The 21,095-nt window shown below is 42.0% G+C and overlaps 1 protein-coding gene across 1 annotated transcript in view; it reads left to right on the top strand.

Annotated features, from left to right (window-relative positions):
• Positions 1-21,095, top strand: part of ADAMTS20 (ADAM metallopeptidase with thrombospondin type 1 motif 20) — a gene marked incomplete at its 5' end in the record, with an annotated part of 339,654 nt that overhangs the window by 277,480 nt on the left and 41,079 nt on the right. Inside the window, 1 exon segment of the mRNA XM_029617296.1 lies at positions 11,568-11,735. Coding sequence (XP_029473156.1) covers positions 11,568-11,735 — 168 coding nt within the window.

Genomic DNA, 21,095 nt, shown 5'->3' with positions numbered 1-21,095 from the left:
CCCTTGAGGAGAGGCCACTGAAGACCACCTGTGTGGATTCCCATCTCTCGCAGTGACCTGGAATAGAGGAAGGAGGGGGAACACAGACAAGGGGAGCCTCTCCTTGAGCCGAGATTTAGTGGCATCTGCTGGCAATTGGGGGACTGTGGAAACTGCTATGATAGCAAGACGGACAGGCCCAGTGAGGGTATAAAAAAACTCCTGCTGAGGGCCAGTTTGCCTTGGGGAATCCCACCGGGGCTCCCAGTGATGAAAACCCTGTCAGTGTGACTGGAGGCGGGATCCTTTGAAATTGTACCACCTATGTGCGTATTCCCACGATGATTGTGCACTGCTATCCAGGTGCATCAGATAACCGGGAGAATGTCTGCCAGGACTAGAACCGCTAGCCCATCATGCTCGGGCCTGGCATTAAGTAAGGGTAGCACCTCCATCAAGGCCCACCAGAAAATCTGACGGACATGTGAATGGGCGTTATTACAAGCCTGGGACAGAAGTCTCTACTCCAAGTTCGAGGGGGAAGGGGCCCTGCCCAAGGGGTGGGGTTGTGGGCGACACAGATACAGCCAAGTAAGTGTCTCCATTATGAGTGGAGCCAGCCCTAATCGCACCCTCGCCCTCAGAGGGTGGATAGTCACCCCAGTCAGCAGGGCATTGCCTACAACTAGGGGGTGGTTATCCTGGTTTGCACGGGGACTTGGCGGTACGGGGTCAACCTTCTTTCGTGAGTTTGCTCCACCCCGAGCACCCTCATCGGGGGCATGAGCAGGGATAGGGATCCTGCCTCCGAATGGTGGTGCCTTCCCTCTTCCCAATGACCCAACCCTACCGGGTTCCTGGGGTCTCGTCCTAGCCCTATCGTAGTGCCGCACACATCTAGCCTCCTGCAAATCTGAAGCACCCACATGCTCCATGGGGGCAGGGGTTGGGCACTCCTACCCAGAGCCAACCACCCCCCCCCCCCGCAAGGGCTGCCCCTTCTAACAGGGAAGCCAAGCTCGTTGGGATATCACCCACTCAATGCGAGGTGCTGCCGTGATGCCGACCATATGGCGAGGAGGGAAAGAGATCAGCGTGAGGCCCCCAATGAATACTACCCCCCCCCCTCCCCAAGCCCAAGACAGTGGCCTGAAGCCCAGAGGTAAGCAAAGGGACCCATTCCCCCTGACTCCCCCCCCCCTCCCCCCCCCCCACTGCTGGCGAGCAGCTTTCGACCCTGCCGGTGCATGGAGGACAGCAAAAGCAGCTGGAGCCAGAAGGGGCGCCACCCGCAGGGGGAGGAGGCACACCGGTCTCCAAATTACCAGCGGTGCCCTCCCACCCGCCATGGGCCACGTTGGGAGGGGGGCTTGCCGCCCATTACCTTCAGCAGCAAAAGGTGCACAATATGGTTTATGTAAGTGTTTGTACATGTTGCCATTTTGCTAGCATTTATGTTATACACGTATATTTTAGAAGCGCACCCTACAGTTTGTTTTTTCGGTAAAAGAAAACTGATGATCAAGAAGAAGGGCAACGATTTTAACGGATTGTCTGGACTGTAGCAATTTTCTTGAAGTTGTACATGCTACTTAAAAAAAAATGTTTTAAAGGAAGTCAATTTGTGGAATGTTTTTCTTTTCCAGTGATTTGTGAGTTGCTGCTTTATTTACTGGGTGTTACCTTTTGTACTCACCCAGACAAGAATTCTGTGTTGTCTTTATTGTGTGTTTTTGAAAACAAAATTTGGAAGATGTCCTTCGGTCCTCTTGTTTGTAGATCTTCAAACTCCTGCATGAGAAAGGAAGGAAAGCTAAGTTAAGACAGACGCTTTGACATTCAGAGTGAGACATACGAACAGAACAGTACACTCTTGCGAAGATTTGATGTCCTTTGGAGTGAGGAAACTCAACCAAAGATGAGATTTGTACAATGTTCTCTCAACCTAGCTTGATCCATCTGTTCGTATGTCTCACTCTGAATGTCAAAGTGTCCCCTAACCCCTACACTACTACCTAAACCTCACCACAAGTTACTAGATGGGCCTCCTATAGAGGTATAAATACCTAACTACCATGAGGATTTTATAGCTAGTCTCTCTCTCTCTCTCTCTCTCCCTCCCTCGTGTTACCATAAAACACACCCCTCTTCCTATCACATGCAATAGTTTGATGAATCCTGGCCTTAGCCATGTAATTCCACCTTGAATAATACCAGGTATAGGAGGAACCCAGTACAACCTCCATGTACACATGTATGCCTGCTTGGGAACAGATATAAATGGATATGACATCATTTGTACACATAATTTTGAAAATTGAAACATGCATGGAAATTATTTCTCTGCCCCATCTCCATCCTCAAATAATGCCTCTTTGTAGAAGGCATTAAGAGTGCTAGAAATTCCTTTTGCATGTTTTTTTATGCATACAACCTCAGACAACTTTCAAAGCAGATTTACACATACAAAGCTGGGTTTTATGCTTGTAAATACTTTTGATAATCAGACCCATTATGAATTTACTGACCATCACCAATAAGCAAAATTCAACAAGCTACTGAACAATAAATGAGAACAATAATTTAGTGAGTAATTTTATTTCTTTATTTACGAAATGTATAAATCACTTCTCCATAGTGTGCCAGGAATGATATACAACATATACAAAAGCACACAATTAAATAACAAATAGTAAATTAACATAACATAAATGTGACATAAATAGTCAACATAATAAATCAATAAAGATTAACAAAAACATACAATTAAATGATAGAGATGTGAATCGGAACTGAAATCCGAACCGATTCTGGTTCCGATTCACATCTATAGAGATGTGAATCGGAACTGAAATCCGAACCGATTCTGGTTCTGATTCACATCTCTATTAAATGATATAATCCACTATAATTTAAACAATTGTGCATCATAATAAAATAAAAACAAATAAAACTCCTTCATTGGCCCTTCTTTATATAGAGCCAGAGAAGTTCTCTTCTTCTATCCTTCAAAAAGTCCTAGGCCCTGGCAAAATGTTCCTGCCTCTGAATCTCAGAACTAACCCCTTATAGGCCTGAAAAAGTAACCAAGTCTTCACTCTATGCCTGAATGCCTGATATTCTAAGCTTAAGTGCATCACTCTTGGCATTGCTGATTGGTGTTGCTATGGAGAATTCCTGCTCTCAAGTCCTTGTCAGCCTGGCCTCCCTTAATGGAGGAATTGTAAGTAATGCCTCCTGAGATGATCAAAGCTGAGGTATATGGAAGGTTACTTCATATACCTCAGGGGCTAGGGCATTCTTGGCTTTAAATGGTATTGTTAAACTGTGCGCAATACTTCACTGTAACTAGTGTAATGAAAACAAAATAGGACTAATATGCTCTCTATACCTTGTTCTGAATGTGCTGCAGCTTCCTTAGCTCCTGCTAAGGCAAACTAATGAATAAAGCATTGCAAAAATTCACATGCGACATTTCCAATGTTTGCATAATTTTGTAACCTAGCATGAAAATTAGCGAGCAAATACCTGCATAAATTGCACCAATTTTCAAAGCAGATTTATGCGCATAAGTCCATTTTGAAAATTATCCTACCAAACCTACTCCCACATACTTGCACCTGATAAAATATCTGCATACATTTTCCTTGAAAATGTATACACCTACTTTTATAAATCCAAAGTTATACGTATAAGTCCAAACCCTTCCCCAGTTCCAGGAATGCTTCCACTCAGTCTGGGCAAAATTACAAATCAACATGATTTACGTGAATAAGTTTACCTACATATTGGGTGGGTAATTTTTTAAAAGTCAATTAATCTGGGGATAAATGTGATACTGCCTAATAGCTGAAATGAATATACTATAAATAGTTAACAAAGGTTATGCGATAATATATATCACCTAAATGTTTTTGTTGACCTTTATTTCTGCTAAAATATAGAACAGGATTAAAGGTAGTATTGACGTAAAGCCTTCTTAATACTAGTGGAAACTATAAAACCGAAATCTCATATGTACTTTGTTTATTTCTCTATCAAGTTGTCTTCTCATTTTTGTGATTTACCATAGAATAAATATTAATTTGAGAAATAAACTTACCTTTTGAGCTTTCTGCTGTACTGTAATAACTGCATTTCTGAAAGTTGAAATTTTGATCCAGTCTCTTGTGTCTTGAAGTCACTTCAGGAGCCAATAGTGCTGGGCCTGGTGTCTGTGAGGATTAACAACCTTGATTAACTAACTAATGCCTGGCAGATGAAAGTCTCTGAAGGAAGGAGGGGCCTTCAGTCACATAGATCTGATATCTCCCCCCTCCATCACCTGAAGAGTTAGTGGTACTGCTCAGGGCTATGCTCGCTTTCTAGTAAGGCAGGATAAGAGGAGGAATCTTCAGAGATAAGGGCTGCTTGGATTGGCTTTCTTTGCTCACACATTTTATTATCTTTTGGGCAAAGCTAGGTTTCAGAATGTTATCATTTATCCTGGTCTTTCTCCCCTTTTTAAATGCTTAAAGTGGAGGCATTATCTGTAGAGCCCTTTGATGTCTGAAGTCTTCTGACATCAAAACCTGTCTTTGAAATCCTTCTTTAATTATACTGTTTGCAAAAGTTGAACCTATCAAACACAACTGAGTCTCATTACTTAGATCAAGGGGGAAAATAGAGACTTAAAAGTAAGGGTTGTAAAGTATGTGAAGTTTTCTTCATTTTGCATTTATTCTGCAAGTAAGGAAAATTCTCTGCATTACAATATATTAAGCAGGGGTAAAATAGTTTTGCTTTATATGTGCATGAATAGAGAATTCCATGCATGTTTTAACAAGCTGCTAGTATAATCATACTCTGTTTCTAGTAGAGTCATAGTATTTATCTTACTACAGAGCTTCCGTGTGTTGCTAATGTGATGAGCTCATTTTTAGTGTTTTGTTTCGTTACTTGCATATCGTCTGCATATTAGACTGCAACTGTGTAAGTGCTTTGTATTTTCTCCACTATTTCTTAGGATTTATATATTTCGTCTGTTGAGAAATACAATTCAATCACTAACTAATGAAACAGCAACATTAACAACTTTAATTTTATCAAATTATACTAACCACTACCCCTGAGGAGGCTGTTGGCTGAGGAATTACTGAGGATACCCCCTAACATATCATAAGTGATGTTCTGTACTGGCTTAATCACCCTTTTTCCTGATGGTTCTTCCCCTTCCCCACCATTTTCCAACAGGGGATCATCCTCTGTACCATTGCTGTAGTTGCATCAAAAGTGGTCAGGGTCCTTGTTGGTTGCTGTCTGAGTCCAATTCCCTGTTACCTCTTGCTGTTGAAGCAGAAAGCAATGTTGGAGTTGCATCCAAAGTATCAGGCTTATTGGTTAAGGGAAGCAACAGCCGCATCAGCAAGTTACCCCCATGCTTATTTATTTTCCCCCATGCTTATTTGTTTTCCCAGACTATAAAATCCAATGTCCTTGTTGGTTTCTGTCTGAATCTAATTCCCCTTTTCTTCTTTTCCCCCTGCTATTAAAGCAGAGAGCAATAATGGAGTCGCATCAACATATGAAGGCTTATTGGTTAAGGGTAGTAACTGCCACACCAGCAAGTTACCTCCATACACTCTTTTCTTCATTTTCAGCCTCTAGCCTTTATCCCATGCCCCTTTGAAACCTTTCACCGTTTTTGTCTACACCATCTCCTCCGGAAGGGCATTCCAGGCATCTACCACCCTCTCCATGAAGAAATATTTCCTGATGTTGGTTCTGAGCAATTTTAGATCTAATTCTCAGTGGAGTGCAGGATTTGGTGAGAGAGGTAACGGTGGTGGGGGCTGCTTGGCAATAGTGATCATAATATAATCAAATCATAATACAATCACATTTGAATTAATGACTGGAAGGTGGACAGTAAGTAAATCCACAGCTCTAGCACTAAACTTTCAAAAGGGAAACTTTGAAAAAAATGAGAAAATAGTTTAAAAAAAAAAAACTGAAATGTGCAGCTATAAAGGTTAAGGGTGTGCAGTAGATGTGGACATTGTTAAAAAATACAATCTTAGAACTGCACTCCAGATGTATTACATGCATTAAGAAAGGTGGAAGGAAGATCAAACGATTGCCAGCATTGATAAAAAAGTGAGGTGAAAGAGGTTGTCTTAGCCAACAGATCTTCATTCAAAAATTGGAAGAAAGATCCATCAGAAGAAAATAAGATTAAGCATAGGCAAGTTAAATGTAAGATTGATAAGACAGGCTAAAAGAGAATTTGAAAAGAAGTTGGCTGTAGAGGCAAAAACACATAATAAAAACTTTAAAAAATATATCCGAAGCAGAAAGCCTGGAAGGGAGTCGGTTGGACTGTTAGATGATAGAAAGGTTAAAGAAGCACTTAGTGAATATAAGGCCATCGTGGAAAGACTAATCGATTTCTTTGCTTCAATGTCTACTGAAGTGGATGTTGGGGAGATACCTGTTCCGGAGACTGTTTTCAAGGGTGACGGTTCAGATGTAACGGAACCAAATGTAGGTGAACCTGGAAGATTTAGTATGACAGATTGACAAACTGAAGAGTTGTAAATCACCTGGACTAGATGGTATACACCCCAGAGTTCTGAAATAACTCAAAAATAAAATTTCAGGTATATTACAATTAATTTGTAACCTATCATTAAAATCAGCCACTGTACCTGAAGAATGGAAGGTGGCCAATATTTCCTCGATTATTTAAAAAGGGCTCCAGTGGTTATCCGGGAGACTATAGGTTGGTGAGGCTGACTTCAGTGCTGGGAAAAATCATGGAAACTGTTATAAAGAATAAAGTCACACAACATTTAGATTGACATGGTTTGATGGGACACAGCCAGCATGGATTTACCCAAGAGAAGTCTTGCCTCACAAATCTACATTTTTTTGAAGGGGTGAATGAACATGTGGACAAAGTTGAACTGGTAGATGTGGTGTATTTGGATTTTCAGAAGGTGTTCGACAAAGACCCTCATGAGAGGCTTCTATGAAAACTAAAATATCATTGGAGAGGAGGCGATGTCCTTTTGTGGATTGCAAACTGGTTAAAAACAGGAAACAGAGAGTAGGATTATATGGTCTGTTTTCACAGTGGAAAAAGGTAAATAGTGGAGTGCCTCAGGGATCTGTATTTGGACCAGTGCTTTTTAATATATTTATAAATGATCTGGAAAGGGATGTGACAAGTGAGATGATCAAATTTGTGGATGACACAAAATAATGCATAGTATTAGTAGTTAAATCTCAAGCGGATTGTGATAAATTGCACGCGGACCTTATGAGAATGGAAGACTGGGCTTCCAAATGGCAGATGAAATTTAAATTGGACAAGTGCAAGGTGATGCATTTAGGGAAAAATAACCCTTGCTGTAGTTACACAATGTTAGGTTCTATTTTAGGAGTTACCACCCAGGAAAGAGATCTAGGCATCATAGTGGATAATTCATTGAAATTGTTAGGTCAGTGTGCTGTGGCTGTCAAAAAAGCAAACAGAATGTTAGGAATTATTAGGAAGGGAATGTCAAATAAAACGGTGGATGTCATAATGCCTCTGTATTGCTCCATGTTGAGACAGCACCTTGAATACTTTGTGCAATTCTGGTTGCCACATCTCAAAAAAGATATAGTTGCACTGGAGAAAGTACAGAGAAGGGCGACCAAAATGATAAGGGGCATGGAATGGCTCCCCTATGAGGAAAGGCTAAAGAAGTTAGGGCTGTTCAGTTTGGAGAAGAAACAACTGAGGTGGGATATGATAGAGTTCTACAAAATCATGAAAAGGCTTGAACAGGTTAATGTAAATCAGTTATTTAATCTCTCAGATAATAGAAGGACCAGGAGGCACTCCATGAAGTTAGCAAGTAGCTCAATTAAAACAAATCAAAGAAAATTCTCTTTCACTCAGCACATAGATAAGCTCTAGAATTCATTGCCAAAGGATATAGTTGCAGCAATTAGTGTAAGTGGGTTTAAAAAAGGTTCCTAGAGGATAAATCCATAAACTGCTATTAATTAATAAGGAATAGTAGCTTAAGATCTATTTACTGTTTGGGTACTTGCCAGGTGCTTGTGATTTGGACTAGCCACTGTTAGAAACAGGATGCTGGGTTTGATGGACCCTTGTTCTGACCCAGTATGGCATTTCTTATGATGATTCTGAACTCAGTATCAAAACAGGAGATAGTGCTTTTGTTTATTTGAACTACTGACTTTATTATACAGGTTAAACTTTCATATTTCCTCCTGGTTTTTTCCTTCAACATTATCTGCTTCTCTTCTCCTCACATAGCATGCTTAAGCAGCTCAGTAGACCCTTGCTATCTCAAAGTCTGAATGGTAACCTCAGTGCACTTTTAAATCACTCATTGACCAGCAATCACTAGATCAGCATCCAGCTTCCCTCCCTCACTAGGTCTCAGCACACTATCTTCATGGTGATCCTAGGACTGACTCACTTCAGTGGGTGGGAGACTTGAACCCAGATCTTTCACACTGTAGCTGTTATTGTTCTGGCAGTGGACTCTAGGTCTGAGGTAGAGTTAGCGCTACCTAGGAAAGTGAACCCTCTTAGGTCCCTACCATCGGAAGGCGAGGCCTGGTGATGTAGACGTAGAATGAAGACTTCACCCTGGAAGCTCGTCATTCCCCAGGAGGAGCCCGTAGGAACCCAGCCGCTGGGACTTAGAAGACTCCCTTGAGACCGAAGAAGATCTGGATGCAGGCGCCTCCTGTAGGTCATGTAATCCAGATAGCTGGCGCCTCCAGTAGTTCGAGGTTGATTCAAGTGTAGATATCCGGAGAATGGTCCGAATTCGGTCCAGGGGGTTGAAGCCAGAGAATGGTTGGAAGCCGGTCCAGGGGTCGAAGTCAGAAGAATGGTCGGAAGCCAGTCCAGGGGTCGAAGCCAGAAGAAATCTGTCCAACGAGGGGAGAACCAGGAATAAGGACCAAGAAGAAACAGGCACCAGATCAGCAGGCTGCAGACCAAGAACTCGAGGCACAGGAACACACAGGACTAAGAGCCAAGATACCAAGGCAAAATCTGAGGAGCAGACCTTGCCTTAAATACAGGAAACCAGGAAGAAGTCCCGAAGAGGAGCCATGACCATTTCCTGTAATGGTCCCTTTAAATTACCCCAGCAGCCGCGTGCGCAGCTCTAGGAGGCCCGGTGGGGGCGGAGTCAACAGAGCGGCGGCCATCTTGGAAGCTGCACAGCCACGAAGAGAATATCAGCGGCGGCTGCCGGCTCCCGCCGGCGTCCCAGGGAGAGCCCAACGCCGCGGGTGAGTGACCAGCCCCAGTCGCGGACTGCTGCGGCCGGCGGCCATAACAGTAGCACTGTGTTATAGTCTGAGGCCGGCGGCTGGCTCTACTCAAGCTATTTTGATATTACTATTGCCATATAGGACATTCAGTTGAAAAAAATCAGTTTGCAAAAATAAGATTATATGTGTCTATAAGGATTTCCTGATCTAAGAGTGATTTTGTATCTTCAAGTTAAAATAAATGTGTCATTATCTTCATAGAAAACAGTGGGAACATTTTTTTTCAGACCAGAGAAATTCTGTGGAATGTTAAATTCAGTAGAATATCTCTAAGGGCCTACATTTTCAGTTTTTATTTTATTTTTCCTGGAAATCTCAATGCTATAGAAAAACATTCAGTGGAATCATTACTTTATTATAACATACAGGAGAAAAATCAGTGGAAAGCCATTTTTCCATTGATGTTTTTTTGTTATAGTATTGAAATTCCCAGAAAAAAAATAGAATAAAAACTGAAAATGAAGATCCCTAAATATTGCACAAGTTGCTGTGAAGTTCAACAGAATATTATGGAATTTGCTGAACACATCCATGAATACTGAAGAATTGTCTGGGTTTGCATGGAATTTGGTGAAAGAGCTTTAGAAACACTAAACAATATAGTTTAGGTGAATCTTTTCCAATGAGCAAGAGTCAGGGGAATATATAAAATATTAACAGAGGTCAAAATAAGCAAAGTTGGTATGTTTTGCCTTTGCTATTGACAATTTTTCATATCTATCTTTCTGTGATTGGTCTATGGCATTCTGGTTATGTCAACTTTCTTTAGTGATTCACTACATGCCCAAAAAGTATTTATGAGTAAATTTTCAAAGGGGTTAAATGCATAAAATTGGCATATAGACATGTAAGTGGCCTGTATTTGCATATGTTTTATAAGCATTAAAAGTATTTGCATATTTTTTTGTTTTGAATGCACATTTACTGGTGCAAAAGGGTGATCTAGGGGTGTTTTGAGGTGGGGTCAAGGGGTACATGTGGAAGTTGCTGTTTTAAAAGAGGTTTACATGACTACCTTAATTTATTCAGGCAATTTTATACCTGCTAATTGATTTGAGCAAGCAAAATTGTACTTGTCTGCTAATTTTGGGTGGGAGGTCTGAGTGAACTGGGAGAAATTCAGGGTAAAGTACCAGAGGATGAACTGGAGATGGACTGGGTGAACTGATAGAGGTATCGGCAAACTAGTGATTTCAAGTATGTGTGCAGATTTAAAAATATACTTGCTTTTGTGTATAAACCAGATATGTTATTTTTTTGTACATAAAATATACTCCCATATGTTTATTAAATTGGCAGCGAAACTATTGGGTTTGCATTTCAAATATTCATGTGTACTAAAATATATGCATGTACTTTCAGAGCTGAACGATACTACATTTTATAGACTGTGCAACAGCCCGCTGCACAGTTTATAAAATCCTAGGATAAATCTTCACACATCCACTTAAACACACAAATCCAGTAACGTGAATAGGTTTGAAAATGATCAACTTTAAAAGGTGCGCGCGATTCCCGGCACGCACACATGGATGCGCCGATTTTATAACATGTGTGCGTCGGCACGTGCATGTTATAAAATATGGTTCCTGTGCACACGTGTGTGCTGGATTTTCATGTCTAAACACGCAAGTGCGGGCGGGTGGCCTCCACGGGCAGGGGGGCAATTTTTGAAAAATATGCACGGCGATGCGATCGGGCCCAGACCAGTTCCCTCCCAGTCCACTCCAATTAAGGAGCAGCCTGGGAGAGAACTTCCCTAACCCTAACCCTACCCTTCCTATCTTTCCCCCTCTCCTCCCCAACCCCTAAACCTACCCTAGTTATCCCCAAATGTTTTGATTTGATACTTACTGCTGCGCGCGCTGGCCGGCTGCTGGTGTTGCTTCCCTGGGATGACATCTAATAGCGCTGTCCCGGCCTGCCCTCTTCCCCGCCCCTCCCTGCCAAGACCTCACCTCCGGCCCACCCCTTTTCTTTGGCCCGGCACTTCTGCGCGTATTGGGGGTTATGCGCGTGGCCGGGCCCTTTCGAAAATGTGCCTACAGGGCCCGGCCATGCGCTTAACCCCCGGATTTTACGCTTGCAGGGATTTTAAAATTGGGCTTTAATGTTTTAGTTATATTGCTTTCTATGTCAGTTTTAAGACTGTACCAAAGATGATCTATTCTAGTGAATTTATGGATATTTATGTTTCAATCTTTTTTATTAATTAATGGATATTTTCTTTGTTTTTGTAGTGTTCGGTTACCTGTGGGAAAGGAGTAAAATATCGAGATGTATACTGTGTTAACAAGGTCCAAGATCAATTAGAGGAAGAGAAATGTAGGCATTTACCAAAGCCACGAACTCAAAAGATCTGTAGAGCTGATAGATGTCCTTCATGGAAGGCCAACAAGTGGATGGAGGTATGTAGTGTTTCCTATAATGATATGCTACACTGCTTTATCTGTCAGAAAAATGTCATACCTTTAAATAATGTGTTATAGCAAAGCTGCTCCAAAATAACCTGATGACATGGGCTTGTCCTGAAATCTTCACTGCATCTTTAGAAGATTTTTCCCATAGGCACAGAATGAGAGAAGATAAACCAGTCCATTTAAATGCAGCTATGTAGAGTAGAAAGTAGAAAAGATGTAATTTATTGTCATATTATCCCCATGGAACACTGATGGATCAGCCAATCGATAGCGCAAGGCTTCTGCAGCCTGTATGTTACAATGAATAATAGTTTGCTAAGATGCCAAAGGCATGTCTGCAGCTCCCTGTTCTGCAGCAGGTTATGGAGATTTGCAAAAGGAATACCATGCATAAAATTTTCTTAAATTCTTTCCCATCCATGGATAAGGCTGTTATGGTTTAGATTTACATGCCCTTACCAAAAGGAAAATAATTTGTAGGCATATGCATGCAATATACTGAGACAAATGCAATTTGAACTGTGAACGCCCTTGATGTTCTTTGACAGCCCAAGCAGTTTGTTCAGAAAAATTCCCGAACATTAGCATTTAATTTATACATGTAGCTGCCATACTTTATGTTGCCCACATATTCAAATATACAAAACACCCCTCAAACAATATAAATGTTATCCTCAGAGCTAATATAAATAATAGTGGAGACCTCATTCAATCAGAACTAAAGAATTCCTCTCACTTATTTTACTCCATAGGACTTAATCAAACGATCAGTCTCAAAAATGAAATGTCCTCCATGGGTATACTACAAAATCACAAATATCCAAAACACCCTTCAATCTATATGATATTTTCAATGCTAATTAAACCCACATATACATATGCCCTAATGTTTGCTGCCCTAGGAATGGCATGCTTGAGTTTTTTTCTTTAGCTTTGTCAGGCTTTAAGAACATCTTCTAGCTTGAAGATTTGGGGCTAATGTTCAAACAGTCCACTTAAGTTAGGTGGATTGGTAAGTGGCTAAAAGATAGGAAATGGAGAGTAGAAGTGAATGGTCATTTCTTTCAATGGAGAAAGGTAAGTAGTGGAATGTCCCAGGGATCAGTACTGAGGCTGTAATGAATTTATAAATGAAAAGGGAGTAAAGAATGAGGCAATCAGATTTGTAGATGACAAAAAATCATTCAAAGTTGTTAGATCACAAGCTGATTGTGAGAAATTACAAAAAGACCTTGCAAGACTGGGGGATTGGGTATTTAAATTTGTGATGAAATTTAATGTGGACAAGTACAAAGCGATACGGGAAGGATAATCCTAGCCATAGGTACGTGATACTGGGCTCCTTATTAGGCATCACCACTCACAAAAAAGGAACTTGGAATCATTGTAGACAATACTTTGAAATCTTCGGCTCAGGTTGCAGCGATGGCCAAAAAAGCAAATAGAATGTTTATTAGGAAAGTAATGGGAAATAGAACACATCACAGTGCCTTTGTATCGATCCATGTTGTGACTGCACCTTGAGTATTATGTGTACTTCTGATCATCCCATCTCAAAAAAGATATAGCAGAAGGGTGACCAAAATGACAAAGGGGATGTTGTGTTGGAGGTGGATCCTTGTCCTGGAGCAGTGGAGAACGGCTCCCTGGTAGGGACCAGGAAGCACCGGCCCCCAGGGGGCGAAGCACTGGAGGAGACAGAGGCTAAAATGAACTTCACCACTGGAAGCCCGCAGTCCCCCCCCCCTCCTCGGGTGGAGCCCGTAGGGACCCGGGCCACTTGGACTTAGGTGGGCCTCGCAGGGTCTCCCAGAGAGGTAGTAGAGAGGCATGCCCATGTCCTTTCCTAGGGCAGCAAGGGAGCACAGTCGGACTCTAGGCCAGGAGGAGCAAGGAAGGCTAGTACAGCGTAGGCAATGACAAGGCAAGGGACAAAGCCAGAATCAGGAGATGTGGTCAATGGCAGCCAGGGTCAGAATTTGAGGATCAGTCAACGATGCAGGGGTCACGGTCCAGAGGTCAGATGAGGTCATAAGGCAGGTAGAGGTCAAGATCCAGGCAGCAAGCAGAATGGTCAAGGAACAGGCAGAAGTCAGTACAAGAGAGTCAGTCCAAGGGGAGACAGGACAGACAGACATTGGAACAGAAGGATGCTGGAACAAGGCAGCAAACTAGTACACTTATAGTGCCGACCCAAAGCTGTGCTTGATGGTAATCCAGCTGGGCCATGGATCTCCAGCCACCATGAACTTGGAATACCGGACAGAACGGTACAACTCAGGAGAGTTGTACCATTCTGTCCGGTGAGGTCAGGAGTGAGGTCTGGGGCGAGCAACTGAACAGGACAGTGATGTTCCAGTTGGCATAGATGTTCTTGGAATTCTTGAAGTGGGAGCTTGAACCTATGAGCTTGGAATCAATTCTTGGAAGTGCTGGTGTGGGGGATTGAACCCACCTTAGGATCAAAGTCTCTTATTGACTCTATGGAAGGATCAGAGTCTCTTCACCTTAGCCAGTATGCCATGGCCTGGAGGAGTTCGCAGCTGCCACTGGGGAGGCCGACCCGTGACCTGCAGCGGAGCTAGCGAGGTGAGCAGGCCCGTTGGCAGGCCGGGTGCGGACGGGGCGCATAACAGGGTATGGAATGGCTCCCCTATGAGGAAAAGCTAAACAGGTTAGGGCTCTTTAGCATGGCAAAGAGAAGAGGACAGAGGATAGAGATCTATAAAATCTCGAATGAGGTAGAACAGATAAACAGGAAACTGTTATTTACCCTTTCAAAAAGAACTAGAAGTAGAGGACACACCATGAAGCTAATTTTAAAAAATTCTTTTTCACCCAATGCACAATTGAGCTCTAGAATTCGTTGCCGGAGGATGTGGTTAGGGCAGTTAGTGTAGCTGGATTTAAGAAAGGATTGGATACGTTTCTGGAGGAGAAGTCCATAAACTGCTAGTAATCAAGCTGATTTAGGGAATAGCCACTGCTATTACTGGCATCAGCAGCATGGGATATATTTAATGTTTGGGTACTTGCCAGGTACTTGTAATCTGGATTGGCATTGTTGGAAACAGGATGCTAGGCTTGGTGGATCCTTGGTCTGACCCAGTATGGCAACTTCTTATGTTCTTAGGTAGCACATTTAAAACAAATCAGAGAAATTTGTTGCTAAAGGATATAGTGAAAGCAGTTAGTGTAGCTCGGTTTAAAAAGGGTTTATACAAGTTTGTGGAGGAAAAATCCATAATTATGTACGTGAGAATTCTTTATTATGTTGCAAAAATTCATTATCAATTATTGATCAGGTAGACTTGGGAAGCCACTGCTTATTCCTGGTTATCAGCAGGAAGGACTGGATCTATTCTTTGGAATCCTGCTGAGTACTTGTGACCTGGATTAGCTGTTATCTGAGACAGGTTTATGAGCTTGATAGACCTTTGGTTTGAGCCAGTATGACATTTCTTATGTTTCATATGTAATAAATTGGAGTGAATATCTAGGGGAAAGCCACCCTAGAACATCAGGGCCTTATTTTTTGGAAGGTAAGTCCAAGGGAGAGAAGGTTGGGTGGATGGGGGATATCCTCCTACCTAAAAGAGGTCTTTGCTTAGGGCAGGGGGTTCTTAAAAAAGGAGGGGTTTGGAAAGGGGGACATTGCATCACCATTTGAGTTCTATTGTATTTTATTTTTCACTATTAGGGTCGGCGCCGCCTCTAGATGCAACAGGAGTGGGTGGGCAGGAGTTTCTCTAGACATTAGATGATAGGTTTTATCAAGTTCATGGAGGTGTTAGTTTCTGTCAGCCATATTATTTTATTTGCATTAAATTGACTAATATTTAACTGCTTTGCATGCATTAGTTAATTATATGCATGCAAAGCAGGTAATTTCCATAGGAGTTGAATTAAAAAAAATTGTGATATTGCCACAATATGCATATTAAATGGTGTTTATTATGTGTTATCACTTTGCCACGGCTTATGAAATCTAGACGTAAGTTTGTACCTAAGGCAATGGAAAGTAAAGTGGTCAGGTCAGGCAACAGACAGGAGATGGTATCCAGGCCAGAGGTCGGCGCAGGCACCAGACAAAGCAGGATCAGGTTCAAAGCAAGTGGTCAGGTCCAGGCAGTGATCAAGGAAGATCAGTATCTAAGCCAGAGCCTGACTTCTAGCTCATTGTCCGTACCTGTTGTCTGCTGCCTGCCCTTAGACTCTCATCTCTGGACTGTCCTATAGTAGGGACCCACCTAAGACTTGCTGGCTGCCAGAACCCAATGACTCAATCTATGGAAAAGGCAACCAGCATAGGCAAAGCTCCAGCCAGTCCCACCATAGGGCTTCTTCGCCAGCTGCCAGTGTGGACCTAGTGGGCTTATTCAATAAGCAGTGCCAATCACACTGCAGAACTAAAGATCTGCTATTCCTGCAGGCATTATATGAGGCTCAGTTCTGCTGAGGTGTTAACCAAAATAAACACTTCATACCAGCAGGTAAAGAAAGATCTTACTTAGATAAAGTATGGAATATTCTAGGAGAGTGCAAGAATGCCAGCAAGATAATACAAAAGCAGTCTCAGAGAGCATTATTTACACACTACTATTAAATGCAATTTACCCAACAATGAGCTAATTTTCCTGTTTGCATAACATTTTACAAATTGGTTGACATAAACACAACATTCTCTTAATAGGGTAGTATTTTAATTTTATCTCATATATATTAATGAAGCTGGAATTCTTGTAAATCATGTGATTTCTTATACATTAAGTCCTGAAGGCAGGAATGAAACTTAAGGCTGAACGCGACATACTTTTTGATTTTTGGCCTACATTTTGGTATTTCAGCATATTCTATCCTGTCAGCAACCTTGAATTAGTTTTTACAGACCTGATCAGTGTGATTTTCACAGTGCAGTAATGACATCTTTATAGGAAAACCTTTACAAAGCACCCTAACTGTACCAGGTTATGATGTCTGATATCTTAGAAGCTGTGATAGAGCTGAAGGGAGATATCACAGAAACTGGTAAAAGAGTGGATGATATGGGACAAATGTTAAAAGACCAAACATATTATATGATGCAATTGCAAGAAAATTATCAGGTGCTTCAGAAGATAAATGCTGAGCTTTTAGATAAAACTGATTTGGAGAATTGCTCCCACCCCAAAAAATCTGTTTGCGTTGTGCTAGAGACGATACAACGTGACCTTCCAGATAAAACTGAGGATTTGGAGAATTGCTCCCACCTTGAAAGATTTGTTTGAAGTGTGTCTGAGACTAGCACCAAGACTGTGAAAAAGTGCTTTGAAAACAGACATAGGTGCTAGAAGTTGAACGTGTGACCAAATGGCTTTGCATGCAAGATTGGCATTGTGCATCCTGAATTAGACTCAGTCTTGCATACAAAACCATGGTGGTAAGGCGTGGAAAATAAAATCAAAGCATAAGTTCTCTGGGGCAGGTCCCTACAGCTGAACAGAACCCCAAAGTTGGGATGTACAGCAGTGCCATACAGTTCAGCTGCAGGGGCCTACCCCAGAGAGGTTATATTGGAAATTTAACTCCTGGGTCTGAGTTGGCGTAAACTCTCATTTCTGATGGCCAGTCTTATTCCATTGCTGTGCCCAGTGTGGTAGAAGCAGCTAGACACGTCCACATGGGCACAGCAACAGAAAAACATGGCCACTAGAAACTGAGTTTGTCACATCAGACCTAGGAGTTATATTTCCAGCATTATGAAAATATCTCTAAAGCTATGCCCTTTAGCGCATTTCTGTACATGTATATATTACCTAACTTTGTACAGCGGATATATCAACATTGCTGGGAAACAGGTAATATCTTCATTAACAATGGCTTTTCATGCATCAGCACTAATTCTAGTGCTGGTTTTTACTCCTGATTTACTGGGTATTTTTCTGTATAAAAAACCCTGTTAAGTACTAGGATAAACTTACAAGGAAAAATGCTCACTGAAATAGGAGTACAAACCAGTGTTAACATCAGCGTGCCTTATTACAGTGGTCCCTAAAGGTATTCATATGGCCAGCACTGCTTTCTACCTTCCCCGCCTCCCCCCATGCACACATTAAAACATCATGAGGCCAGCACTCCATTCTTCCTCTCCCCTCACACATTTAAACACACCTCTTTCTCCCTCCCTCCCCCACACATTAATACAGCATGAAGCCAGTACCACTTTTTCTGGAGGGAGAGAGAAAGGGGTGCTAGCCGCGTGGTGTTAATGTGGGGGGAGAGAATGGAGCCCCCCCAAAACCAAAACACCATGCGACCAGCACCCCTTTCTTCCTTCCTCCACATATTTAATACAACATTCAGCTAGCACTCCTCCCTCTCACCACTGCTATTACTAGCAACAGTAACATGGAATAGACTTAGTTTTTGGGTACTTGCCAGGTTATTTTGGCCTGGATTGGCCACTGTTGGAAACAGGATGCTGGGCTTGATGGACCCTTGGTCTGACCAGGTATGGCATGTTCCTATGTACTCTCCCTCTCCCTGTGACCAGCATCTATTCTATTTTCTTTCTCACTTTCTCCCAGGCTACCCAAGTATCACATCCTTCCAATATCACTCTCACTCACTCACCCTCTCTCTCTTTCTACCCTTCTCCTGCCCAGCTTAACTTCCTTACTTATTAGTTCAGAATCCATCTTTAAACACCACCAGCTAACGGCTGCGCCTTTTCTAGCCTAATGCCATATTCTATAGTCCCCTCCTTATGACACTGGCGCTGCTGCACGTTTGCACCACCTCACTGCACCGACAGATCCATTGGTTCAGGCACTGGAATAAAGAAAAGAGGCGTCTATTTATGGTGACTCCCTGGACTTCCTGGACTTCGGTTCGGGAGTAGGAGTGAGTGGGAGGGGGCCGGACGCTGAGCAGTGTGACATTACATACTGCGCATGTGTCATCAAGGGCTTCAGCACCAGAGCAGGAGCGGGATGGGGCCAAGCGCTGAAGCTGAAGTCACTGAGGCTGCTGGCACAGTGCCTGTGAAATTTTGGCACCAGAAGCAACTGCCTGCATTGCCTATGACAAAATCAGGGCTTGTTTAAATCCATACAGGCTTCAGAGTTTTCTGAGGGTTCTGTTTGCTAAAGGTATTCTTTTGCCCCTTTTGGATCTTTCATTGTGTGAATGTGTAACATAATTTTAAAACAAATGTGAGTGGATTTCATTATTTTGTGGCATGTTTGAGAGATGAGGGATGAGTCAAATATATATATTGCCAAAAGGTAAATTATATTGTGCAAATAACTCTGTTAAATATTTGGACACTATTTAGGGGCACTGCCAAAACTATATATAAATGTTAATACAAATATTTTGGTTTCAGAGGCTGACAGTGCTGAGCCCCGACATAATATTTTGGGCACTGATATGTAGACATTGGGGAAAAAAACCAGGACCGCTTCTATGGCCTAGTCCAAAAGCAAAGTATATTCAAGCAGCATTGTCTGAATTATCAAGGAGGCTGCTCACCCCATAAAAATGTTGCTAGCAGTAATTTTATGTTTTTGACAGTTGTTTGGCTATGATTGTAAATATTACAATCCTTAACATAAGGCTTGGGGGTAACCTGCATGGAGCGGCACTTACTTCCCTTAACAGAAACATGGGGGGTAAACTGCACAGAGCAGCAGTTACTACCATAGGAAAATTGCTGGGCAGGCTGGATGCACCATTTGGTCTTTTTTCTGCCAGCATTACTATGTTACTATGCATGCTAGCTCTGCTCTTTTGCCATCAGTAGTGTAAGGCATGTTAGCTAAGTGCACCTCTTGGGATTTAAAAGGTTTTGCTGGATCATTTCTTGACTGAGCCCATGCGATTTATAGATCCTCAGTGAATGCTAAATTTTACCCCCAGGACTTGAATATCATCAGGCTTCATTAATTTAATGCTGAATAATGAATACCTTCAACGCTTAATTAACCAAGGCATTGCAGCATGGCGCTATCCACCACCAGCGCTAACAAAATTACCATGGTTATTTTAAATGAGCCCCTTAAAAATTTCAGGTCTGTACATGTCAGTGCCTTTCTATATATAGGTTGGTTAGAGTTTCCATCATTCAGATCTATTATTATACGGCTTCTCTTGAAAATGACATATATTAACTTATAAATGCACCCCATAAATTTATGTCTGCTGCTGCTCAAACAAGGGAGTTTTCGTTATTGCCTGCCTCTTACAGAAAACCCTTGTGAAAGTGAATGTATTTTCTGGGAATAGCACAGGTTTCTAATGTTTCAGACCTAGCCTAAAATACCATTTTATCTTTCATTACATCATTAGAGCATGTCACAACATAACTTCAAACAGTAGCTGGCCATTTATGGTTGTTTACCATGTGAATCTTCAGAACCACATACTGAATTATCTTTCATAGATAACACAGTTCTTCAGCTTCCCAGTAGATTTACCAACCTTTCATGTATTGTTTATGGCTATTGTGAATTTAGATGTTTAATTGTCCAGAATATTTTCTTTAAGTCCTTTTTGTATTATGACATTTGTGTTACTTCAATAATTTTAACCTCTTCTATAAAAGTGAAATAAGACAAGACATTTAGGGGTAGATTTTCAAAAGTTCCAGCGCGCCCACATGGATGCGCAATTTTATAACATGCACGCAGGTCAGCGCACACAAGGGGGGATAGAGATCTGCAAGTACATGCGGTAACACATCGGGGCCTTCCCCAGTTCCCTCCCAGTCCGCTCCAACTAAGAGTATTGCCAGATATAGTAGAGGCAAGACACTGAGGTTGGTACATCAGTGGCATGGCAGCTAGGCAGAGTAGTAGCAAGACTTCAGAAGTGCTTTTTTTTTTTTTCATCTTCCACTTGCATTTAACTTCTGGAAAGCCCAGCAAAGGCAGATCAGTTTTCAAAAAGACCTACTTTTTCTATCAACTCTGGCACTAGTCTTGAATAATGAGGGCTCATGATGTCCCCTGTCATTAAGAAGGTACTTTCACTAGGCACACTGGTTCATGGGCATATTGAGCACACAAGTCCAGACCATGGACTTGTGTGCTCAATATGCCAACACATTTGTGTCCATGCTCTTGATGGGATCTGTTAGATAGCATGCCATAGAAATTTATGTTGTGGTCTGTCTTACTGGGGAAGGGTTGAGGGTCTCTCTTGCCAGCTGCTTAAGCTATGGTCTGTGTCAGAAGAGATGGTTCTGTGGGAGCAACATGGCTTTGGTGAATTGAGCTGAGAGAGGAAATGATAGTTGACAGGGTGTTGCCTGCACTACTCTTTGGGATGGTCATTCTTTTCGTATTACATCCCCACTGTGCTTCTGCC

The sequence above is a fragment of the Rhinatrema bivittatum genome, chromosome 9 (assembly GCF_901001135.1).
Source record: "Rhinatrema bivittatum chromosome 9, aRhiBiv1.1, whole genome shotgun sequence".
NCBI classification, from domain to species: Eukaryota; Metazoa; Chordata; class Amphibia; order Gymnophiona; family Rhinatrematidae; genus Rhinatrema; species Rhinatrema bivittatum.
This window is presented reverse-complemented; position numbering and strand designations above follow the sequence as displayed.